The 26,737-nt window shown below is 46.0% G+C and overlaps 1 protein-coding gene across 2 annotated transcripts; it reads right to left on the bottom strand.

Annotated features, from left to right (window-relative positions):
- On the bottom strand, window positions 1-26,025 carry CDC42EP2 (CDC42 effector protein 2). Of its 2 annotated transcripts, XM_075005803.1 has the most exons (3): window positions 25,766-26,025; window positions 13,852-13,909; window positions 1-5,616 (listed from the first exon to the last, which is right to left on the bottom strand). In XM_075005803.1, the coding sequence occupies exon 3, from the start codon at window positions 4,988-4,990 to the stop codon at window positions 4,277-4,279; it is 714 nt and encodes a 237-aa protein (XP_074861904.1). In that variant the 5' UTR covers window positions 4,991-5,616; window positions 13,852-13,909; window positions 25,766-26,025; the 3' UTR covers window positions 1-4,276. The 2 variants fall into 2 exon arrangements, with proteins under 2 accessions (XP_074861904.1, XP_074861906.1); XM_075005805.1 differs by lacking the exon at window positions 13,852-13,909.
- Window positions 26,026-26,737: the final 712 nt, after the last annotated feature.

The raw sequence follows: 26,737 nt of genomic DNA, 5'->3' as shown, positions 1-26,737 counted from the left end.
CAAATGAGGTATGTAATATTTAAATCCACACCTCATTTGCATCTGCCCCTGCACTCACTATGATGCCCCTGCTGGAAGCGGGGGCCAGTGTAGACTCTGCCTCAGTGTGTCAGCAGACCTGTGTTTCTTCTGGCTGCAGCATTTAGAGAGTATCTACCCTAAAGCCCAAATGTGACCCTGGAAACTTGTGACAGCCAAAAGAGGTAGGAATGTGATGGGCAATTAGCTAAGCTGTTTTGCCATCTAAAAATGAACAGAAGGAGGGATGTTGGGAAAGAAGGATGCTCTGATCACTGGGATAGGGCCACAGACTGCGGTGTACAAGACCTAGGTTTGATTTGTGGCTCAGACACTGACATGACCTTGGCAAAGTCACTTAATAATGTACTCTGTTTATCACTTCCCTCCCACTATATAATGGAGAAATACTTCCTTATCTCATGGGATATGAGGATAAATACTCATTGATAACTGTGAATGCTCAGATACCCTGGTGGTGTGGGCCATCTATGTAACAGGACAGGATAGTGCCTGAAGAACAGGAAGCCAAATTCAGTAATGGTATAAATCACACAAAGGGCCAGATGCATGCTACGTGTAAGCTGATGTAGTTACATTGTCTTTAACAGATTCATGCTATTTTATACCAGGTGTGGGTTTGATACAGTATATAAGCTGTCCTGAAAACAACAGTGCAATTACACATCTTTCTGACCCCTAGATAGGTAAGACATGCTTGTTTTCCATCCCATGGAATTGCCACTCTTAAGACTTTTGACAGATTTACAGCCCAGTGACCAGACTCTCCATTGCCCTGCACATTGTGAATTTATTTAACCCACCAAAACAGCAAACTCTCTAGGTACGTCTACATTAGAGAGTTTTGTCGGCAAAACCTCGGTTGGGGCACAAAACCCACAGAGCATCCACGCTAAAAATGCATTCTGTCAACAGTAAACTGACAGAATGCGGCACTTTTGTCAACAGGCTTCTGCCTCACGAGGCAGAATGCCTTTCTCAACTGAATTTGTCAACAAAAAAGCTGTGTGGACGCTCTCAGCATGGGGTGGGACGGCCCTCTGTCAACAGACTGGGCTTCTGAGTCACCAGGCTGCCCTGTCTGCGGTGTGTGCGGTTAGCCGCTCTGTCGAGAGCGTGGCTAGGCAGTCCGGCCACTCTCTGTTGACAGAGCAGATCACTTTTTTGATCCACTTTCAAGTGTGACTGCAAATTGTCAACAGAAGTTTTGTAGGAAGATCTCTTCCGACAGTAACTTCTGTTGACGGATTGCTTTAATGTAGACATAGCCTCTGGGACAGTGGCAGTCTTTTAGTTAGGTGGTTGTACAGCACAGATTTTTGAGTAGTCAACCTTAAGCATTGCCAGGAAAAAAACAAACAAACAGCTTTTATCCCTATTTACTCAAAGAGGACCTGGTTCTGGTCTCCATTACCTACACTGCACACAGAAAGCTAGCGTCTCCACTGGAGAATCAGTGACGCTCTGCTGAGTTTACGAGTTCAGAATCTGGCCCCTTGGAATTAAAAGTGGTATAAAGTCAGACCAGAATGAGATCCAGAGACTGCCATAGGATTGTTCCCACACTCCAGGCTGAATTTGGTCCAAGTTATCTGTTTTGCAGCCTGAAGGCTAAAAAAGTTGGCAAAACACTTATTTAAACCAAAATTGCTGCCTCTCTCAGTTAGCATTGCCTTATAAGGCACCTTAATCACATACACATTTGTCTCCTTTGTAAAGCCTCCCAACAGAAACAGATGGGCAGCATAAACAAGAGCTGAGAGACAGTTGTGCAGTGACAAGATGAGAGCTTGTTAGTTTAATGAGTCATTATTTATTCCCTTCTAGAAAAGATTGAACAAAATGATACACTCTGTACAAAACAGCAAATCAGTGATGTTGAGATGTTGTACGAAAAATATATTCTGATGGCTGGAGAGGAACAGAAGGTCAGTACATCTGAATTGCTTACGGTACACATCTTAATTCTAAATTGATGCTGCCAGAAATGTCCAAGAATGATGCAGCTTTGATCTAAATTATTGCCTTTAAGTCAGTGGGGTTTTATGTACTTTGCATACAACAAACTTGACAACTTTGTGATGCTGGGAAGGTATATTTATTCCTACAGTATTTTATAGATAGAGAAACAGAGCTCTGACTTGCCCAAGATCTATAGTAAATCAAAGGCTGGCCTGGGAACAGCACTGCATCCTGGCCCCCACTGCTTTTCTAAGCACAAGATAAACCTCCCTCCCAGAAGTGAGAACAGAATGCCTAGTTTCCTTACCCTAAGCTACGTTACCCTCTGTCCCAGAGGTGGGAGTAGAATCCTCGAGTCAAAGGAATCCCATAGGTCCTTATAACATGTTCTCACTCATATACGAAGTCTTGGAATTTGAAAATACTTTAAGGGTGTCATGCACCCAGTTCTTACTTAATTTCAGAGGGATCTGGGTTTCCAGCTTCAGGGTCTATATAGTCCCTAGCACCATGGGGCCTTGATATATGATTGGATGGAAGAATGGTTACAGTACAGGAATTCTGCAGATTTTGGTTCAATTCCTGGTTTAGCTCCATATTCCTTCTGTCACCTTGCCCATGGAGCCTAAATGCCTTTTTAAATCTTCCCCTTGATTTGTCCTTTGCCTCAGTTCAAAGTCCAAATCTTTGACTATATGGCCCACTTGAAGAAATGGAACTATTTGGTGTCTTAAGTATTTCTGCAGTTCTAATCCCAGCATAATTCATATTTCCATCAATTTTAAGGCCCAAGGGGACCATCATCATCCTGCACAATACAGACCAAAAAATGTCCCCACAGATTCCTGCATCAGGCTCAAAAATCTGTGGTTGAATTAGAGTGTATCAGTCTGAAGATTCCAAGTAATGGAGAATTTACCACATCCCTTGGTAATCGTGTCCAGTAATTATCCTTGCTGTTTAAAAGTTTGATCTTATTTCTAGCTTGAAGTGCTATGACTTCAATTTCCAATCATTGTATCTAGTGATGCTTATGACTGCTACAGTCGGCTAATCTTTACTCTTTTTTATATAAAATGATCATTTTCAAAGCCCAATGCATTTTTTTCCTAGTTAGATAGTAACAGAGAGGAAGCTGTGCTAGTCTATACACTATCAAAACAAAAAGCAGTCAAGTAGCACTTTAAAGACTAGCAAAATAGTTTATTAGGTGAGCTTTCGTGGGACAGACCCACTTCTTCAGACCATAGCCAGACAAATCTTTTTCTGATTTGTCCTCCTTGCTTACTGTTTTTGGTTCTCTGTGTCTTAAATATTGAGTCTGTTCTGGTCTGGCTATGGTCTGAAGAAGTGGGTCTGTCCCACGAAAGCTCACCTAATAAACTATTTTGCTAGTCTTTAAAGTGCTACTTGACTGCTTTTTGTTTTCCCAGTTAGTTTACTAGAAGAGTGGCAGATTTTTTAAAAAATCCAATTAATGGGTTAAAAATTTCTTACAGTCCGTTTGACAGCTCACATTATCAGGCAAACAGCAAATAGCCTGGTTTTCAAACAGTAGATGCAGCTAGGAAGACAGTTTGATTTAGAATAGTGTGAGTCAACTTAATTGAGTTGAACTACATCTGTGGGTGAGCTACCTGACTAATGTGGACTGTGGATTTCAATTACAGTGCTAATAAGAAACCCCCTTAGTATATGTGGTTATATTCCAGTCTACAGCATTTTTTCCCCTTTAAATAAGGACAGCAACAATATGGCATCTCTAACATGCACTATTTTAACAAAGTTCTTTGTGAAACAGTCTCTCAGAGTCTGAACAAGGATCCCTTTGAATTAAAATCTTGCTATTCCACCTCATCATTCACACTACACCCAGTACAAACAGTTTAAAATGACACAGTCCTTTTAAAAAAGGTCATAGCCCTTAACGTTTATTTGCATCAATACATGTAGAGTTCTTATTGCTAAGCAGTGATTTATTGCTGCTGCTGAACTTGTCTCGGCTTCCTACATTTTTCAGTACTGAGCAGCATTCAAAGGCCTGCAGAAAGCAAAATGAAAACAAAAAAGTTGGTATGATGTGCATTGGGGAAAGTAAGCAACACTCTCCTCAAAGCCTAATACCCTATTACTAAAAGATGCACAAATGGGATTTCACACGGGATAAAAATCACAAAATTCAAGCTGGCCCAGTTAACCACATTCCACTTGGGGAAAAAAATTCTTATCTACAAAAATGCTACATTGTAAAGTTTCATGGAAGTGCCTTTAATTTTCACGTCAGGATTTCTTGCCTGCCAGAATCTTGTATCACTTTCCCAGCTTGGTGTTTATCCATGACCTGAAGGACATCTTCTAAAATAGAAGGCCCCAGATCTACATGGAGGGAGAGCAGGGAACCAGCATGGGACATGAAGGGCTCATCTCTATCTTTCTCTTCAACAAACCCATTCTGAGGAATAGCAAACAGTTCATTGGGGCTGCAGAGATGAGGGACAGGTTCAGAAGTCCTGCTGTTGTGGGATGAGGTCAATTCTGCTGCAGCTTCCTGCGGTGCTGGTTGAACTTTGTCATCAAGGTGCAGCCTTGGTGGCTTTGGTGGGGCCTGGGTAGAGGGCAGCATCAGAGCCTGTGGACCCCCAATGACAGGCAGCGAGATGGCATTCTTTAAAAGGGGAGAGGGAGTTTCAGCCAAGGGTTGCTCATGGCCAGAGATAGTAGCAGTCCTTGAGAACTCAAATGGCACTGCACAGTGTCTGCCCCTGTCAGAATCTAGGCTACCTTCAGTCCTTGGTAGAAGGTGGAATTTCCCTTGCAAGAAGGAAATATCCCCAAACATATCATTCTCCCCTCCACTCCCTATGTGAATAGTGTGTCTGAAGTCCCCTAAGGGGGGGCTGATCATATCAGAAGAAAGGATGTCTCTGAGTTTTTCCTTCTTGCCCTTCCTGCTGCCTCTTTTCAGGTAGATTGGGACCTTAGTGGACATCTTGGTGATAACTAAAGCCTTTGCTATTCAGAGCTGGCCTGGCAAAGTCCATCAAAATAATCCCTTAGACAAGGCTATCTTTTTGGACCTTAAAAAACAGGATTAAAAATAATCTAAATGTTTTCTGACATTGTTTAGAAAGTGATATTTGGAAATGGAATGGTAACGTAGGAGAAAAGTTTTCACTGTCAAACTGCTTCACGGAATCAACTCCAGCTGCTCACAATTTGTCTTTCTCAAGTTTGTTGGATACATCTTGCAGATAACAAAATGACTCAGGTTATTCGTTGCAAGCACATGTGGTGTGTCTTGGGAGTTTGTCCACAAATTGGTTGCTTTAGACAAAATCAGCTTCAACTCTTCAGAAAAGTTGAAATCAACAAAATGTATTGAATCCAAGATAATTTATATTTGATGAGGCTGAATGGAGATGCGTTAAGAAGTTCGAAAAGTGACGTTTTTCCACTGAAGGCTGAGATGAAGAACACGCAGCTGCACAAGTCAATTTGTTCACGTCTAGATTTTCTGGAAGATGAAACTTGTCAACTCAGCAGAGGAATATGAACTTTCATCTGGTGTCTCTGCTAGTCATAATCCAGGTTTTACAACACTTCCAGTCAAATGCTCTATAAAAGAGATTGATAAAAAAGATGAGAACTTTGTTTTTAATCTTAGTCAAGATCAGTCATTTTTAGTTATGCTGGGGAAGTACAATGTGTATTTTCAGGAGCACTATTTATCTTTCAGATTATCACTGTTTTTGCAATGAAATCTGGTTTTCCACAATTAACATCAAGTTCTACAAGTCAAGCTCTATGAATGAGTCACAGAGATCAAGAGGATACCAAAAAAAAAAAAAGACGTGATCAAGAAAATAATCCACACTCATGCTAGTAAGAATAAATAATTGTAAATAAGACTAACCTTCATGTCTTAAACCAAGCACTGAGTGCCTGGGGTTAGGAAGAAATAGCAAGTGAGATTTTTCTAAGTGTTTTAGGAGCTTTCACGTAGATGCTTTGAAAATCTCACCCTTCCCCCTTAAGTATGCTCCTGAAGAATTGCCCATCATGTGGAATTTACGAATTACTTTGATGCATCAGGTACTAGCGATGTTAAACTGGTTAACTGTTTTAATTCAGGGACTGTCACCCGGCTCGCTGTGGACCTTCTGCCACAGATGTGGGGTCCTGCCACCTGGCCTATTGTAACTTCTGTGGCCATTGTTGCTTTGGCCTGGCACAGCTGATCAACACCAGAGTTCACCAGCAAGGCTGGTTAACTATTAAGTGCACCAGTAAGCCTCATGCTTACTGGTTAACTGTTTAATATCCCTATCTGGTTATGGATACTGGTATGTCATTGGTCTGAATGGACATAGCACAGTGGTGGAAGTACCACGCCAGATGGACTGTTAAGCGGATGGAAGGAAGCCAGGACACAGGACTATGTAGGCCCATTGGTCTGATACAATATGAAATGTGGAAATACAGAGTTGGATGGATTAATTGGACTTTCCCACTAAGACAGTGTTTATGTTCCTAAGTTTCAAAACGCTTCGTGTTTCCTCATCCATCATTCAGATAGATGAATGACAACTCACCCTTTGCGGATACCACTTGCAAGAAAGCTACAACACAGCTCCAGGATGGGGAGTCTGGGATTCTTGTCTCTGCTACTGACACTCTACATAACCTTGGACACATCTCTTCATTTCTCTGTGCCTCTGCTTCCCTGAACTATAAAACAGGAGTGATAACACTGCCCTAAGTCACAGGGGTGTTGGGCAGGTTAAATAGTTCATGTACGTAAAGCTCATTTATGATAAAATACAATGAATTCTTCAAGGGAGGGATTGCCTATTGCTGTATGCCTATAACAGCACGTGGCACCATGAGCCTCTGCTCTTATAGTTGAGGCCTCTAGGCCAGTCAGAGGCTGAGAGCTAAAATAGCTGTGGGTAGAGTGCAAAGAGCCATGTATTATAGAGCCCCAGGCATTGGGTGAGAGTGGAGGTGGGGTGCACGTGGCTCTGGAGGAGGGGCATTGGGTTAGAGTGGGGGTGGGGTGCACCTGGCTCTCCGGGAAGTGGAGGGCATTGAGCCACGTATTATATTTTTATATCTCTATAAATATATAATATAAAATAAAAATATAATACGTGGCTCAATGCCCTCCCCCAAGAACCAGGCATTCCCAGCCCCCCTGCTTTAACCCAATGCACTCACCTCTTCCCCAGAGCCAGGCACCCCTAGCCTCCACACTGCCATAATCCAAACCCCCTCCCCCAGAGCTAGGCGCACCTGCTCTTGGGTCCTGCCCCCCAACCCAACGCCTGGCTCTCACCACAGCTGCCACAGCTTCTCCTTCCAGGCACTGGGGCATGTGCACAGAGCAACGGTGAGCAGTCCAGGTGGACAGCTCCAAGCAAGAGTGCCATTTCATTAGGCAAGGAGACAGATGTGGCTCAAAAGCCATAGGTTGCCCACCCCTGCTCACTGAGGGCTGTGGGTTTGCCCGCTACCATAATGCAAACAACTGAGGAAACAAACTGCAATTGACCACAGGCTAATTTACACACCAGTCAAATACACAGCTATTCTGAGCAAGTAGGCGCCTTTGCAATAATGCTCAGTATACTCAGCACTTCTGGAAAGAAAAAAAAAGTGTGTCTGCCAAGTAGCTGAGATGCTGTAGACCAGTTCTTTCTCCTAGACCTAGAGACAATCTCAAGCCATGAGGAATTTTGCAAGAGTCACTTGGCATTCCAAAGTGAACCACATTTGCAATGTTCCATTTGCAGCTATTTAAAAACAAACTCAAGGCCACCAGCTGAAAGCTCTGTTTGGACTCTGGGAATTTTTTTTACCTTCTGTTTTAAAGCCCCCAAAAACCATCTCCACAAAACCACTTAAAAAAAAGAAAGAAAGAAAACACACCTTTGTGCCAAAGATAGAGGGGTAACCATGTGATGTGTACACTCTGCAATAATGAGAGCGGGAGTTGCCAAGGCATATCAGTTGTGTTAAAAACTCAAGTCAGGGTGGATTTTAAAGGTCAATCTGTGCCAAACTAGTTAAGCAGGATTCTCTTTAGGACAGCTCTTCTCACAGTATCATTTCAAGTATTATGAAGAAAACAAGTCGTTATGAGCTGAGCAGAATTTTGTTATGGATTGAATTAAAACCTCCACCGCAGACAAAAAAATATGAACCCATGGCAAGCCTTTTGGCTGATTTTTTTGGAGAATGTGGGGAGCGGGGGAAGGGAGGGCAAAAGAGCAAAACCGAGGATGTCAGGGAGCGCCTACGTAAGCAGCTCAAAGTGTGTATGGCTGATTCGGGAAGATACCCAAGGAGAGGATTTTTGGTCAGGGAACAGGTTGAAAACCATGTTCTTAGGCTAGGTCTACATTAGTCCAGCCGGTCGATCTCCTGGGGTTCGATTTTGTGTGTCTGGTAGGGACATGTGAAATGGACCTCCAAGGGGTTTGAAGTTGACCCCTGTACTCCTGGAGTAAGGGAGGGAAACTCTCCCGTCGACCTTCATCAGTAAGGATGGCCAGGTAAGCCGAGTGCAGATATATTGATTCTAGCTATGCAATTGCTGTAGATGGAATTGCAAATCTGCAGCAACCTTACTTTGCCTAGTGTAGACATAGCCTTAGCGCTGTGAGCAAAGTAAGTTTTTTCCTGTATTTGATTCCTTCTGGTTCAGAGACTCAGAACTTCACCCGTTCTTTGTAAATAAATAAAACTGCATCAAAGAAAATACCAGGCTCCACCAATTTCTACGTCCAACTGGAACATCCCCAAGGGCCTAAAACAATGTCAAAACAATGTCTAAATGCTCAGGTCAAAAGGGGACAATACTGAGGTCAGGAATGGGAGCCAGTCTCCATGGAGAAAAATTGTGTGCTGGTATTCCTGTTGCACCAAAATGGAGCAAAGGATTGCAATGCTTGCAAAAATCAAATATGGCCAAAAGGGACTGTAGCAGGACCTGGAAACTTCACAACAGAGAGTAAAGCAGCATCTGGAAGTTTCCCAGAAAAGACAGAGGGTTGACTTTCAGGCAGAGGTCAAATTAAGGGTGGGAGCAATAACTCCTTATATCCAGACAGGTTGGGAAACCCAGGCAGGATGACATGACAGGTCAAAGAGGTGACCAGCAATCTCAGTGCTGTAGAATAGAGGTTATGTCCATTCAATAGTGGAAGCCAAAAAAGCGTTAGCTAACTTGAAACTTGCTACAGTAAGGACTAGGAGACTAGCTGAAAATTCAGTTCCAAAAGAAAACCAAAGGGTCACAGCTCGCATTAGAGACAGCTGCCTGGATAAGAAACTGAGACAGCCAGGGGACTTTAGTAAGAACAAATATTTATAACAGAGTCTACTCTGTTTGTAGCTTACAAAGCCCCAGAAGAGCCAGACCTAGTAATGCAAAAACCTAATAACTTTGAGGGGAAAATTCCCTGGGGAGGCTTATTTGGTTCAAAATTCTACATTCTGGCTCAAATCAGTGCTATGAGATGGACAGAAAGGGCATTACTAATGTCCACCTTAAGTGGCCCAGCTCTGATCATGCTGCAGAACCTACGCCCAGAAAAAAGCTGGAGTTATCCAGACCTGTTACAAGACCTTGACATGCAGGTTGGAGTCAGCCATCAATCTGAGATAGCCAGGGCATAGATAAGCTCTCCAAGTCAAGGGAAAGAAGAAACCCCATTTGAACTGGCAGAGGACCTCAGACATATTTTGTAGGCATATCCAGATACCACAAAGGCCTTCCAGGATAGATGGGCAATGGATCAATGCATAGAAACTCAGCCAGACCTTGACTCAACGATCAATATCAGCAAAAGGAGGTCAAAGTCATTCTGACAGAGTGTGGCATGTGCTACAGAACTTGAAGACGAAGCTGCTGTTAGTAAGGAAAATGGAACCTGATGATCTTGAGCCCTGTAACAACAATTCTGTGTCTAATATATGATGGAAAAGGGAATTCAAATTTGGATCATGACCATAATTTCTACTTGGGAAACTGGCAATGCTTTAAAAAGTTAAAGGAAAACAGTTCAGTTGCATGCTGGTGTTGTGACAAAATGAGCCACAAAAAAGGAGTGTTATAAATTTAAGGAAGGCCAAGGCAGAATGTCACAAGCGCAGCAAAAGCCTCTCTCCTAATTTGAGAAATGGTGGGACATGAAGCGAAAGAGGCAAAGCTGGGGGTACGAGGCTCAATCCCATTGTTTGTTTAGATCTGGGCAGCTAAATAACAAGAACAGGATTTTGGCTATTGAGGGTGTAAAGGATCTGTGATGTGTATTCTCAAGGGCACCTTAGCTCCTAAAGTTCTCGTAGAGCTGAAACGAGAACTGATTCTACTTCCTTTGCTGAAGTTCTCTGACAAAGAGCAAATAGCAAGAAAAAGGAGTGCCGTTGCGCGATGTGACCTGGGTATCCAGTAAATACCGTCACAGAAGAAAACAATAAGGGGAAAGTCAGTGAGCAGAGTTGGACCTGTGCCAGCACACAGGAAACAGCAGAACAATCCAAGGGCTGGTCTGTCTGGATCTGGCCCCTGATGCCTGGGGCTCTCTCCCACCCCACAGCATGGGGGAACCCATGTTGGAGATCCAATCCTGCACCCTCCCATGTGGCTGGAAAACCAGTACCCACACTCCGCAGCGGGGAGCCCCACGCCTTGTGGTGTGGAGTCAGGCAAACTGGGGCCAGATCTGGCCCATTGGCTCTGCCTGATAGGGAGAAGGAAGTGGCTTCGTGCACTATCGCTCCCTCTCCCCTGGTTTGGGAAACAGCAAGGTGAAGAAGCACTGCCTGGAGGCTTCCCCCAACCCTGCTCCTCTGATTGGCTGGAATCACGGCCAATAGGAGCAGCAGAGGGCACAGAACCGTGTGTGTCTCCGGGGAGCAGTGCAAGTAAGTGCCTTCCCATCACCCAGACTCTGCACGCCCAGCCTGCTCCTGCACCCTCCTCACACCCAGACCCTCACCCCACTTCTCCACCCCTCCTCCTGCTTAGACTCCTACCCTGCTCCTGTGCCTCACACCCATCCCCAATCCACTCCTGCACCCTCCCTGCAACCCCGACTCCTACCTGTACCCTACCTCCTGCCCAACTCCCACCCAGACCCCCCACCTCCAGCCCACTCCTGCACCCTATCACCCTCCCAGGCCCCCCCCAGCCCTCAGTCCATTCCTGTATGCTTCCCCCAGTCCCGCTCTATGCTCCGAGCCCACTTCATGACAGGCCCCTCCCACACACGGAACCCCTCATTTTTGGCCCCCCCAGAGCCTAGGGCACCCACAATACCTATTAACCTAGGCCCCCAGACACTCAGGCTGGTGTGTGAGGGGAACAAGGGAGTATCTTTGTTCCTGCTTCTCAGATGGGGGCCACATCAGTGAGGATTTGGGGGGTGGGGGGTTGGTTCTCGCGTTTGTGGCCCCCAACTGATTTTTCTGTGGGTCAGTGATCTCTGGCCCAAAAAAGGTCCCCTGCCCTGTGCTAAATCACTACCAGTATATCAACTGTACCAGCGCCAATTAAGCTAGAAGTGTGGGGTTGCTTAAAACTTTCTGGTTAGAAATTAAGAATTACTGTCATTGTCCAACTAAGATATACATGCTTCTGCATTGGTCCAACACAAGCTTGATACTGGGGAAAACCAACCCATTAAATAGCGCCACCTGTCAAAAGGAAAGAGTCACTACAGGGCATTGTGGAAATGCTGTCCTCCATTGCTCTGGTTAAGAAAAATGCCAGCAGGACCAGATTCTGATTGGATAGTAAAAAAGTGAATGAAATCACTTTAAAGGATTCTTATCCACAATTACAAATGGATGATACCCTGGATGCTGCAGAAGAAGGTGGGAATTGGCAGTGGAAGTGGACCCAAAAGAAATGGGAAAAACAGCTAACAAATCAGTACAGGCTAGATGAGACCCGCCCCCACCCCTCCAAGCTGGAGCAGTCCCCATCCCTGGCAGGTGACCCACTCCAGCCCAGGTCAGCTGGAACTGGCCCCAGCCACTTCCCCCCTTAATTGGTTAACTAATTAAACCTACCATTTAATTAGTTAAATGGGATTTTACAGCCTTAGTCTCAGCCTGTTCTACCTAGATAACTAGATGACTAATCTGGTGCATGCTTAGAGTGTGTCTACAGTTAGGGCGAGATCAACGTGCTGGTGGTCAATCTTCCAGGGTTTGATTTAGCACACCTAGTGGGGACACACTAAGCCAAATGATCAGGGCTCCTCTGTCAACCCTGGTACTCCTGGCAGTTGTGAGGAGTAAGGGAAGTCGATGGAAGAGTTTCTCCCTTTGAGCTCCTGCTGTGTGGACAGCAGGAAAAATCAATTTTAGATAAGCTGACTCCAATTTCGCAGTTCTTGAAAAAATAATTTTTCCATTTTCGATTTTGTTAGTGTAGCCCCAGCCTTAAACATTTGATCAGGAACTAAAACATTTACAACTGGTCTGTGATCTGCTGAAGGAGGCCAGTTTGAAAACGAACGCAAAGGCATATGAGTTGTTCCAAAACAAGGCAATCTGTGGTAGATACACAATTAGCATGAGGAGTGGGGGAAGGATTTCCCTTGAGAGGAAGAAAACTGAAGCTGAACAGAGCTGAACACCTCCCCAAATGCTCTCAGCTGTGCAGGGTTTTTTGGGATTCTGCTCCAATTACCAAAGGGTTATTTGGGGGTTTGCCAATATTGCAAAACCACTGCCTAGGTTGGGTGGGTGAGAAAAGGAAATTGCTTCTTTGGCCAGCGGAGTATGAGGTAGCATTTTTGAGAGGTGATTAAGACTCTTGTGACCACTCGTTTGTTGGCCCATAGATGATTCAAATCCTTTTCCATACTGGAAATTGACACTAGTGCTTATAGATTGGGGCAGTTCTGATACAAGAAAGAACACAAAGACTTGAGAGGGTGGTAGCTTAGTATAGTAAAAGCAATAAATTCTCTCGGGAGAACTTATACACCACCCAAAAAGATTCCAAGCAGTGGTTAAATCTATAGAACATGCTCATTATCATTTGCGTGGGAGGAAGCTTATCATCGTGTTTCCCTGCAAGGGCTCTTTAGATGCAGGAATCTTGAGGGACAGCTTGCCAAAGGGTTGGAGAAACTGCAAAGCTACAATTTGGCATTCGCACGCGGTGCTGGCTATAAGCTTGGTAATGCCGACACCTTGTCCAGACAAGCCTCTTGTGAAGCTAATTGCAAACATTGCCCCAAGCAGGACAGCAAGGAATTAGCCACTCAAGGGAATGGCAGTGCCTCCCTTCCTCAGTCTAGTCTGATTTGCAGAACTGCCAGTGTGCCTTGTTTATCCACCAAAGGCCTGGGGAAGGCCAGCGGCAGCCATATGCCCTCTTAACTTCTTCCATCCATGTGTGGAATAAATTTTATGTGCACTGAGGCATGTGCACATGTGCACCACCAGTAGTGCTTGAGCAGTCTCCCAGGAGAGATTCAGATGTTGCTCAGCTAATTAGCAGAGCACCTGTAGCACCCACAGCTGGCAGGTGCTCTGCTAATCAAGTGGGCAGCACCTGAATCTCTCCTGGGTGACTGCTCAAACACTCAGCTTACATGAAACCTGGACCGGGGTAGCAGGAATAAGCCCCTCGGCAACTAAAATCCTCCCAAGAGTATCCTGATACAGCTGATGAAGAGGACGGTACCCTCAGAAGCTCATGATCTCCTCAATATTTGTTAGTTGCTAAGGACCACTTGTTATTTGTGAAGTCAGAGACTAACACAGCTGCACCTGTAAGACCTGATACAGGACAGTGCATTTTGGAAAATCAACTGTTAAATGTACCTGCTCTGGAATGTAGCATCTCCTCCTGGTAAAAGCTGTCTGGTCACAGTGGCAAAGGCTGGAATTTAAAAATGAAATATTTTCAAGGGGACAGGAGAAGGCAGAGGGTACATTGAAAAAGGATGTCCTAAGATTACATCATGATCTTACCACTGTGGGAAATTTTGGGGTTGCAAAAACCTTAGACAAACTACAGGCAAGTATCGGGGCGGGGGGTAGTCATGTTAGTCAGTATCCACAAAGACAAGAAGCCTGGGGCACCTTATAGACTGACAGATCTATCAGAGCATCAGCTTTCATGGGCAAAGTCCCACTTCCTCAGATGCATTGCCTGTGAAAGCTCATGCTCCAACAGATCCGTCAGTTTAAGATGGCAAAGGGCTTCTCGTTTTTAAGGGCAAGTTCTGCTGGTTAAAAACCAACCAAGATACAGACCGGTGGTGGGCAACCTGTGGCTCACGGGCTGCATGCAGCTCACTGGGCGCAGCCTGCAGACTCCCTGGTTGCCCCCGTACCGCAAGCACCTATCACACACCAGGGCCCTGCACTTTCTACTCCTCCCCTTGCTCCCAGCACATTCACAGAGCCAACCTAACCCTGGCACAGACAGCAGTCAGTGAGCACAAGAATTCTTCCCTCAACCCAGCTACCTACACCAAAGAGCAGAAATGCTCCCATCAGCGTAAGCAGTGTCTACGTTTGAAATGCCAGCTGCTGCAGCTGAGCCACTGTAGCGCTTCGTGTCCACAACCCCTTAGAGCCACAATCTGTGTGTACCCCAGCACACCTCATGTTTGGGCAGGAGCTAAAGCAATCGCTTGTATGAGGATTGTGAAGTAGAACAAAGGGATTTGGACTGTGTAGAAACTACAACCCAACACTGAAAAAGGTAACCCCTTTGCTGGGGAAAAATCTGTGGCTAGCCTCTGACACTATGAAAAGACTCTATGATGCAAAAGCCTATGTAGAAGCTTTTAAAAGAGGAGGTGGGCTGGCTCCACACTCCCTGAGGGAATAAAGATGGAAGCCATAAACTGGGTCAATGTTGGGAGGGACCATATACAGAGCTGACACAAATAAATGAAGTGGCATCTGTGAGACAGACGGATGCCAGGAGTAAGCCCAGAAGTCATCCGTCAGGACCATCTGAGAAGATCTCAGGGACAGAATTACAATTGGGCTACTCCCTGAATCTGAGAATGTAATGGTGGAAATTGAGGCTGGAAAAGTTGTTATAGAGGCAACTTCCCCAGCTAAACAAAATGCCCAGGTTCCGCCTCAGCCATGAAATTCCATAGAAACAACCTAAGAAGAACACTGAGAGAAAGCGAAGTCGCAAAGGCATCTGGGTGGGAATAAAACGGTTTTGGACTGGTGATGTGAGACCATTTCAACAGAAGGACATTGTGTATGTGTAAACGATAAGGTGGTATCATTTTAATTCTTCTTTCCGTTTGGGATGGGCTCTTAAGTGCCATCATTAGAGGACTTGCTGGGACAAGGAGCAAACCTGAAGGGGTGATACTGTTATAAGCTGGGTGGAACCTTGTTATGGGTTGAGTTAAAACCCCAACCACGACAAAAAGAACATGCGTAGAGGCTTTTGGCTGCCTGTTATTTTGGGCAGGAGTAGAGAGGGATGTGAGGAGGGGTGTGACTAGCAAAACAGGGAAAGACAGAGGACTGGTCTACATCTAAAACTTACTTTGACGTAGCTATTTTGCTTGGGAACATGCAAAATTTACAATTAAAATGAAACAATTAAAATGATGGAAGCCCCAGCAGATGCCATTAAATCCATGGAAGAACTTTTCTGTGTCAGCCTCACTACTGCTTCCCCGGGGGTGGATTTACTACTACTGCAGCTATGGGAAAAACCCTTCCATTCCTCAGCCAAGCGTCTGTCTACATTACGCTGCCAGAGCCAGGTAGCTGGAGTGTTGCAACTGTGCTGCTGTAGCACTTGCAGTATAGCCATAAGAGAGCAGATGTAAAACCCTGGACAAAGCCTGTGGGGGGGGAGGTTTTTGGGTTGGGGAGCAGGCTGAAACCCACGAGCATTGTGCTGGGAGCCAAGGAAGCTGTTTCCTGCTATTTGATTCCTTCTGGATTCAAGTATCACAGAGGTAGCCGTGTTAGCCTGTATCTGCAAAAACAACGAGAAGTCCTGTGGCACCTTATAGACTAACAGATAGTTTGGAGCATGAGTATGTGGGCAAAACACTGCTTTGACGCTGCATGTGACGAAGCGGGTCTTTGCCTACGAAAGCTTATGTTCCAATATATCTGTTAGTCTATAAGGTGCCACAGGACTTCTTGTTGCTTCTGGGTTCTTTGTAAATTAAACAAAGCAAAAAACTGCATGAAACAATATGCCAGACTCCCTCAATTTCTGCCTCCAACTGCAACATTCCCAAGGGCTTAAAACTTGGACTAGTTGCTTGAGTCAAAAGGGCAACTGTACCCTTGGACCAGCATGCATGGCCACACTCAGAGTTTGAGCTGTGTGTCAGTTGTGCCTCAAGACTTCACTTTCAGACCTTAACAGCACGGGGGCAGGTCCTCAGTCAATTTATCTGCATTAACTTTAATGGAGCCTTGTTAATTTACACTGGCTGCAGCTCTCATCCATGCATTAGGCACAGCTGTTTTTCTGGACTAGTTAGTGGTAGAGGCACTGTCCAAACACAGCCCGGTGAGGGCGAGGTTGGGAGAAGACCTCCTCCTTCTGTGAGCCAATCATTTGTGTGCCTCAGTTTCCCCTTAAAATAAGACCCATTACAGTCCTGATTCTGACCTTATTTACATCAGCGTAAATTAGGAGTGGCTCCATTGATGTCAATGGAGTTACTTACTGGGCCTGATTCTGATGTCTCAGTTTTACGCCAAAGCAACCTCACTAGGTTCAGTGGCAGTATTCCCCATTTACAGCACCACAGCTGAAATCAGCATCAGGCCTACTGAGTGACACGTTTTAATACTAGATTAGAATGATCTCTGGAATGATTTACATATGGCTTACAGTGGAATGGTCCTTCTGAGCTCTAACTTGGTGGAGGTGGTGATGAATTGGAGGGGAGTTGCTTTTGAAAATCTCATGCCTAAAAAAGTAACCAAAAATCCTCATTCAATCAAATGACCAGAATAAGCCCCCAACAAATGATGTGCCATCACCCAATAACAAGCTGATTCTCCATCTGCTCTGTCTCTGCACAATACCATCCCTGTAGCCACATGCTGCCCACTCTAGCAACACCAGCTGAGAAAGGAACAACTGTAGAAACAAACAAGCTTCGTGGCACTTGACCTGCTAAGTGAAAATGCTGCTCTCTCACATTTTCACTGAGGAGCAGGAGCTGGAAGGAATAGAACATGCCACACAATGTTATGACCTCCTGCTGCTACTATGAAAACCAGGGCTGTAAGAACCTGAGTTAAATTTCTGGCTGTGCTTCTGGCCTGCTGGGTGACCTTGGGCAAATGACATCCCCATCCTCAGTTTCCTTATTTGTAAAATTGGAATGATACTAATGCACTTTGAGACATATGGATAAATAGCTGTGTTAATTTATTATCATAGCATCACCACAACATTCATAGTCTGTTTTATGAAGGATAAGAAAAGCTGTGCACAAAACTGCTGTGGTTTATAACTTGTTCATATTACAAAGAAACAAGCAGTCTGTTGGACCTTAAAGGCTAATGGTTTTATTTATTAGGTAATGAGTTTTCATAAGAGACACCCACTTCATCGGATTCATCAGGAATTTCAGGAAGTCAGTCTTACCCACGAGAGCTCATTCCACAATCAATAAAATTGTTAGTTGTAAAGGTCCTACAGCTTGGGTGTGTTTTGTTCTGTTTTTTTTTTTGTGAAGCTACAGACTGTCACAGCTACCCCGTGGATAATATCAGAAAGGAAACCAGTAACTCAACACGGCTGCACACAGCAGATAAATAAATGCAAATATTTTGCCATCATTCAGCCTGGGATTGTTAAAGGCACCTCAGGAACTCTTCCGAAGATTCCACCCCGACATGTTATTGTGATCCAATTAGAACGCTGTATTTCAATGGCTATTGTCACCAAACTGTAACTTCCCCCTGCCCTGCACAGTGACCGGAGCCTATTCCTTTCTGTAATGTGCACCACACCCTGTTCTTTATAAAAATAGCAGCCTAGCCCTGTTTGTGCCTCTCACTGATGAACAGTTTCCCTTTTGTGTCCTTCCTTCCTGGCGCTGCCTTAGAGGCTCAGTTTAACGGCTCCTTTCAGCCCCTGCTCTGATAGACGCCCCTCCTGTCAGGGATTCAATGGTCTAACAACCCCCTGCAATGCCCTCCCATCCCCTGGCTCCATACAAAGGCATCCTGTGCTTGAGGCCCTCCCCTGTGAAAGATGACGCACATGGCACTTTGGCTATTCAAAGGGCCGCGATTAGTATTGTGATGCTGTGTCCATTGAAGGAGTTGGTACAGCTCCCAATGATGTAATGATGCAAGATTGAGCCAACTCTCATTGCCACTAACAAGGCTCTGGCGGTGTAAAAGGGACCTTGGCATTCACATCAGGGCCCCTTTACTTTATCAGTGGTGTAAAGGGATCTTAGTGTAAATGAGAATCAGACCCTAGTGGTTGGCAGTCTAGACAAACCAAACAAAGGTTAGATCATAGATGACTGTTAACTATTTGGGTGACTGTACTGCCAAGAAACCCCCAAGTGGAATTAAGGTCTCATGGCTGCAAAGATCATTTTCCTAGGCTGTCGCTTTAACCAGTTCAAGTCCCTGCTTTGAATCCCCCCACTGCATAAAGCATAAGCTGCTTGTGTTCACTTTCATGGCTCTTCCCAGTCCATCAGTCCCCCACTCTTCCTATTAAGTCTCAACTGCTGTTGAGCTGTCAGTACTCCCCTCTGACTGGCCCCTGGTGCAAGCCAAGCGCACATTGCCTATTGGCTACATTTTCAAACAGGACCTGTTGTGCCCTCTGCCAGACAAGCTGTTTTGTTTGAGAGGCGCTGCTCAGAAACCTTCACAAAGCAGCCTCACCCGCCAGCTTCAAATCCCTCCTCCAATCTGTCCTTTGCTGTGAGGCTACAAACAACTTGACAACAGTCAGGCTACTCTTACGCAGAGGTCTCTGCCTTCTATCAATACTGTGTCACCAATTTCTTGTATTCCCCCATCTGCCTATATCCATCTGTTGTCTCTTGTGTTAAATCTGTGCTTGCTGGGGCAGGAGCCACCATTCTGTTCCATTTGTACAGCACCTAATACAAAAGGGCCCTGACCCAGGACCAGGATTCCTGGGCACTCCAGTAATACAAATAATAAAGAAAACAAAACAGCAGTCCTTAGCACTTTAAGTCCTTAGCACTTTATTAGGAAGCTCATCACCTAATAAATCATTCTGTTAGTCTTTAAAGTGCTACAGGACTGCTGTTTTGTTTTGTTAGCATACAGACTAACACAACTACCTCTCTGTTACTAGATAATAAGTATTTGCCCCAGGTGCTGCAGAGGTGGTTTGCCAGGATAGCAATACAAGTACCGTTATGCCACAAAACCTACCTAGTGTAGATGCAGCTTTATACCAGCAAAAGCATGCTTGCCAGTTTGTTTACATCAATTTCCTGAATGGAATAAGCTGGGGAGAGGGGAAATCACACTCTTAACTGACATTACGGTAGCAGCAAAAGCATCGGTGTAGACCTGGCCACAGTAAGAGACAGTCGCTATTCCAGAGTTTATAATAGAAACAGGCAAGCCAGATGAGGGAAACCAAGGGGGACATGCGCAAGCAAGTTGAGAATAGAACCCAGAGCTTCTTGATCATATTCCAGGAGCTTGTTCCCCTGACCTATAAAATGAGATTCAGATGGAAAATAAAGAGAAAAGTACAAGCTGGAAAACACGCCTCATGGGTCAGTAAGAGGGTAAGATGGACCATCTGGAACTGGGTGGGGACCAGGTTCTGGGCCAATTCCAATTATCCAGAGAGTTGGTTCCACTTGGACATAGAACTAAAGGCAAGGCAGGAGTCTCAGTGTGAGACTTTTATGGCCTATGGGGTAGGAAAGATGCTCCTGCAGCTAAGGCACTGAATCTCACATGGGGATAAATCAGGAATTACCACCACTGAAGTCAATGTGCAATGCAGCTGGGAGTCAAAACAGCTGGATTCTACTCCCAGCTCTGCCACCTACTCAGCAATGCAGAAGTCCTGCCAGACTAAAATTCATTCACATTTAACAAGTGTTAAGTGGATAGAGCACTGGGCTGAAACTCAGGAGTCCTGAATTCAGTGCCTGGCTCTTAAACTTATTTGCTGGACAACATGGAGCAAGTTACTTCCTGCCTCTAGGCCTTAGTTTCCCCATCTGCAAAGTGGCGATAACAATGCTTTTGTAGAGCACTTTGAAATCTACTGGTACAAAGCACTGTGCAGGAGCTAGGGATTGTTATTTGTATTTCGGCAGGGCCTTGGAGTACTAGTCAGGGGGCAAGAAAGGGCAAGTCCCCCCCCCCCAGTGCTAAGTGCTGATCACACATGGAAAATTGAGACAGAGGAATTTACAATATTGTCCCAGTATTCTTCCTCCCACCCCACTGCAGGATCAGGGCCTTCAGCAGTTGGCAGATTGGACCATTAGCGGGAGAGTAACTCCTTAGCACGTGCTCCAGTACGAGCATGGTAAACACTGCGAAGGAATGCTGATTTATTAGCATGGGAATTAAACAGCAACAACAAGAAAAGGTCATGGAAATCATGCTGGTTAACTGAGTCACTTGATTTGCAAAATCTTCCAATAATAATCCCTAACTCCTGTCACCTTTAGATTGCAGTGCACTTTTCACAGGACCTTAGGCTCATTAACCTCATCTGATGGGGAAACTGAGGCATATAGTGGGGGTGGGACCTGAGTAAAGCCAAGAAGAGAACCCAGTTCTCCTAAGTCCCAGTCCAGTGACTGAGCCACTAGGCCTGAGTCTGTTTTACCTGCTACTCCCACCGCACTTTGTGATTTGCATAGTCATTTATACCTGTGTAGTGTTGATGGAAGCAAATCAGAGCTTTTCACTCATTCATTCTAAGGCTGATTAGCCACAGCATTACCCCAGGTTCATGCCAGTGTGATTCCATTTTCAGTTCAATTACACTGACACCGAACAGGACTAACATAGACCAGAGCAGCTAGCAGGTGACTTTTACACCATTCTGCATGAGAGTTGATCATGACTCCATGATGTGCAGACAAGAGAGTGTCAGCCGCACCCCACCCACCCACCCACCCAGAGACATCCTTTAACTTCAGAGACTAAGGCCTTGTCTATTTACACACATTGGTGAAAAGCCAGCGTGACACCAACTCACTCAGTGGAGCTGCTCCTGAGTTACACTCCCAGAAGCAAGGTCAGAAACTGAGATCTTAGCCACCAGTTCAAACTCCTAGGGCCAGATTCTCCACTGACCAACAGCCTGGGGAGTTGTTTATATGAGTCAAAGGTAGCAAGTTGCGGGGGGGGAGGGGGGGTGTAAAACGCTGCCAGTTTGGAGCAATAGATGATTTACAGCACTGTAAATGGTTGCACAAGGTGGAGGGCAATGAGACCAATTTTTTGTGCGGACACTATTTACACCAGCGCAGCTTATCCTCAGGGTAAGGTGCACTGGTGGAAATTGTGTTACAATCACACAGGGGCTTGCACCAATGGCTGAAAATATAAACAAGGCCAAACACACCACTTTTCCCTCTGAAGGAATAAGAAGTCTTGCGCTAGCTGATTTTCTTAGGCACCTACGCAAGCACAGGGAGTTGGGAAGTGTGCTGAGGGACATACGTGAGCAGAGAATCCATCTGGTTCTCCCATACATCCACTAGATGGCTGTATCTGTCAGGGATGGTCTTGGGAGAAGTTCCACCTTTCCAGCCCCACACAGGTTTCTGGATTATAAGCAGGGTCACTTCCTTCACTCCACCCACTGAAAACTATTTATTTTGTGCTCCAGAGAAAACTTTAGCCCTGAGGAGGAATGTTTTTAAAATACCCAAGACAGATTTACACAGAGTGGATACGGCTCACAAGCCCATTGGTCAAATCATCCAATAAACCCCCCTGCCAAAAAACAAAGAAAAAACCTCAAACCAATCCTCTGAGCTGCTTTCAAGATTATTCTGCCCGTCAGTGTAAAACATAACCCAAAGCCCCCTGACAAAAGTTTGCAAAGAACGTTCTCTCAAGGGACTTCCCAGCCTTCAAGTTGTCACTACAACACCCTCCCCCACCCCGGAGTCCCTCTTCCCTTGTCCTGTGGCTGCTCCCTTCACTGGCTCGCCCTGCAGTTAGTCTAGCCCAGGAGTGAGCAAAATGGGGGCAGACCCCCTTAAGGTGGTGTAAAATTTTGTAAGGGAGGGGTGCAACATGATCAGGTGATGGGTCTCAGGCTCATTTATCTTATTCACAAATGTTGAAATATGTGACTGTTTTTATGGATGTGTATCCACATTTCTATACTGATTAATAACGTTTTTACATTGCACAGAATTATTTTCTTACACGTGCCAAAAGGATTTTTTTCTTATAAACATAACTGAAATTTCCATCGGTTTGGATTACGTTAGAGAGGCTGGAGGGACCCTGCTAATTGCAAGCATAAAAAGTGGGGCGTGACGTAAAAAGTTGGCTCACCCCGTTAGCCCACAAAGGAGCTGGGCAGGGGAATTATTTGTAGAAGTCCTATAAGAGAAATGAAGTACTCAGAACTACCCTTCCCCTGGCAGATCACTAGTTACAAAAGTGCCAGGAGATACCACATCAAGCCACCAGTGAGACGGGGAGGGACTGTTATAGCAAGGCAGACGGGCTTTAAAAGCAAAGCCAATCCTAAGGAGTTAGTTATTGCAGGACACCCAAGACATTAGCTGAGTTGGTAGCCAGTAATGGAGTATGCAAACATACCTCAGCTATGTAGCCGCCAAGCAGTACAAGCTCAGGACTTCAAGGAGTGGCAGCTATTCAGATGGCAAACACTTTCTGATGGCCAAGTTACAGAACCCCCATGACACTGCACCAATTCCTTGCCTTGGCCAGTTGGAGGAGGAAGTCACATGGAGCTGGGAATAATAATCCACAGGTGTGGGAGAAACTGAAGATGGTAAAGTTAGACCCAATCTTCAGACTGAGTATGGGGAACCCGTAAAATGAGCCTAGTGGTAAAATACACTCATCCCTCACTATACGAGCACAACTGCTTCCCAAATTTCTGCTCACAGGCGAAAACTTGTAAAGAGGGACACTAAATTCCCATTATAATACAGGTAAATGTCTTTGACTCGTTCCAAGTGCCCGTAACTCAGCGAAGGAGTGGCAGCATGTGGTGCTGCTTTTGAAAGGTAAGAGAACCTTGGGTTTGGGGGCGGCGGTTGGGAAGGGTTAAAGGCTGGGGGCAGTTTGGGGCCATGAGCGGGAGGGAGAGTTAAAACCTGGTGGCGGGTTGGATCCATGGGGCAGGTGGTCAGGGGGTTAAAGCTGCAGTGGGTTGAGTCCAGGGGGAGGTCGGGGGGTTCAGGCTGCAGCGGGTTGGGTCTGCGGGGGGGGCAGGGGATTCAGGCTGCAGCGGGTTGGGTCTGCACAGAGCGGGGAAAGGCTTGTATTAGCAGGGGGAGTTCACTCATCTAGTGAACAAAGGTAGGTATATGTGTCTCTCGTTTTAGCGAGTACTCATAAGTAAAGAACTCATTTAACGAGGGGTGAGCGTACACCGATAAAAGTAATGGTGCCTAGTGGCCAGGATGTTGGATTGAGCATCAGGAGTTTTTGTTTCTTCCCATCTCTTTGCCACTTGGGCTGTTTCCACTTCTACCTTTTATTTACCCTGTCTGTTTACATGGTATGTCTTTGGGGCAGGGGCCATTTCCCAATATCTATCTGCACAGTGCCAGGCACAGTAAGGCCACCATCTCAGCTGGGGTTGCCAGATGCTACTGAAATACAAAATATAACAAAGACCTCAAGAAGGACAAGAAGCTGTGGGCTTAAATGGCAGCAAGTGGGGGTTAAGCCTGGACATTAGGAAAACCTTTCTGTCACATTTGTTAAGCGCTGGAATAAACTGCCCAAGGAAGTTGTGGAATCTCCAGCAGTGGAGAGTTTTAAGAGCAGATTACGCCTGTCAGGTCAAAATAAATCATTTTGTTTGCATGCAAAGTGCTACTAGACTGCTTTTTCACCTGTCAGGTTGGTCTAGGTATTTAGTCCTGCCAGGAATGCAGGGGACGGGATTAGATGATCTCTTGAGTTCCTGTCCAGCCCTATAATTTCTATGATTCTCTAGAAGAGGGGCGTCATAAAACTAGCAACACTTTGTCTTACCAGGCACCTATTACTGACAGTCATTAAAAAGATATATGCCAACTTCTAACCAATAGGGTGAGAAGGTAGTTTCCCTTTGGGTCAATTTCCATAATTGCCGTCCATGGGTTTCTTGCATCTTCCTCTGAAGCAGAAGGTATTGGGCAATACAGAGGCAGGATCCACAGACTGGATAGTGATTTCGATATTCTTATATTGGGGTGGAGTCCACTCTCCATAACACAACCATAAATGGGGCCACATGGAATTACACCAGATTTATACAGAGGGAGCATATGCATGGTCCCTAGGGATCCCCACACTCTGTTACTTATTTAAGACCCCTAAGGCCCTTCACGGAACTGCCAGTGTCAAGAGGTCAAAAGTGGGAATCAGCCCTGTATCTCCTCATCCGGAACGTGACACCTATTTCAAGCATCTCCGCTGGCCAAAGTTAATCTAAAGATAGGTATGCGCTTCACAGGTGGTTCCTAAAATTATACAAGGCAAGTTGGTGTATGTAGATAGCGCTAGACAGAGACATGTAACATAGGTGTAAAACAACCACAGTAACAACAACAACTCTCCTAGGGACAACCAGAGCTTTACACGGAAGACAGTGGGTAAAGGATCCCTTGAAATCCATCTCCAGTGTTAAAAGGCATCTACTGAGACCCACAGCTTGATTTAAAATGTGGGATCATGAATTTCCCCCATCCCTCTTGTTGCAAGCAGCAAGAGCCGATTTAGCCAGTTTTCCGGATTACAGACTTTGCCCCTTTAAAGCCAGTCCCGTGGGAAGTCTGCGAACAGATGGAAGGAAACAGGAGCGGGGCGGGCTCCCATTTCAGGGCCAAGCCCGCTGCCTTCAGCAAGGGAGCAAAGTGGCAGCAGCTACCAACTTGCACTGCGGGGAAACTCTGCCTTCCTGGCTCCCAAGGCTAAGGCTTTGCCCGCTTGCTGGGACCCATGTAAGCAACCCCCAAACGCGGCTGGCTCCTGCCCGCAGCCCGGCAACAGAAATTCTCCCCAGTTTACAAAGAGGGAAATTGAGGCAAAGAAAAATATTCCACAACTACTCCCCACGACCCCACCCCACCCAGGGAGTCATTGCAGAGCGCCCTGATTCCCAGCGTCTCCTGCTCTCACGTCCGGCCCCTGCTCTCCGCCCACAGCAGGGAAAAGGAGTCAGGAATCCTGCTGCCCAGCCCCGCTCTGCTTTAACCACTCGGCCGCACTCCCCTCTCAGGAGAGCGCCCTGGCTCCGAGCCGGACACAGAACCCACGAGTCCGGACCCTCAGCGGAGCTTTTGGGCTGCTCCAAAACGCCAGGCTCGAGCTCCCCGGCAAATGAAACCGGGGGAGTGGATCAGCCGGCACTGCCAAGTACCGACACACACTCCTACCCCCACGTACAAACGCATCTACACACACTTATACACACACACCTACACCCCCATTTACACAATCTACACCCACACACCATCGAAGTTTTGGAAGCTACCAATCCCCCCCCCCCGCGTACAGCCACTCACGCCCCCACCTTCCCAGCGCTCACCCTGAGTCCCGGCGCCCGGTGGCGGTGCGCAGGGGGGCGCCTGCTCCGAGTCGCAGCCCGCAGCTGAGTGAGCAGCGGTGGGTCCTTCCTTCCCCACCCTGCCGCTCGAACCAATGGCCGTGGGCTGCCTGCGCTGTGTTCAGCCCGGGCTGCTCCCTCCTCCCTGCTCCCGAGCGAGCCAATGCTAAAGCGACAATAGAGCTAGCCCGAGAACCAGCCTCAAAACTCCTCCCCAAGCCAAGAGCACAAGCCAGTCCCGGCCTGCGCTCTGGCACAGCTTCCCCGTCCTGCTATAGCATTGCTTTGGGCTGCCTTTTCCAGAGGGGCTGCAAACAGGGGCAGACTCTTTATTTAGGAAACTTCCCCTCCTCTTCCCCAAACTTTCAGAGGGAGGCGCCTGCTGCCTTGCATAAAATAACCAGGTCCCCCAGGACAACAGGGGACTGACTGCCTAATAGGCAGGGTGCTTTGTTCATGAGATGTATGCGTTCTCTGTGATTTAAGAATAGTTTTCCTTATGCGTAAAAGGCCTGGCTTGTCGGTGCAGAGTAGCCTTAGACCCTTTGTGCATAAAACCACGCGGAGGCTGTGAATCAGATGCCCAGATAAAAGACACAATGTTCAACGAGCTCCTAAGTGACCTAATTAGAGACGTAGCTGTGTTAGTCCATATTATTAAAACACAAACCAGACGGCACTTTGAAGACTAACAAAATAATTGGCTTGGTGATGAGATTTCCTGACGCAGACCTACTTATTCAGCTCTGGAAATAGTGCTGAAAATGAACTGAGAGAAACCAAAAAAAAAAAAAGTAAGGATGCCCTGTTGATGGTCAATGGGACTTTGTGATTTTGGTAATTCTTCATGGATTTTCTGTACATACATGTATGACGTGCATAAACTGAAGATTCCCTGGGAACTAAGGGAAAAGATTTTCCCTGTGCCAAAACTGTGCATAAGATTGTGGAGTT

Source organism: Carettochelys insculpta, chromosome 11 (assembly GCF_033958435.1).
Source record: "Carettochelys insculpta isolate YL-2023 chromosome 11, ASM3395843v1, whole genome shotgun sequence".
Classification (NCBI taxonomy): Eukaryota; Metazoa; Chordata; order Testudines; family Carettochelyidae; genus Carettochelys; species Carettochelys insculpta.
This window is presented reverse-complemented; position numbering and strand designations above follow the sequence as displayed.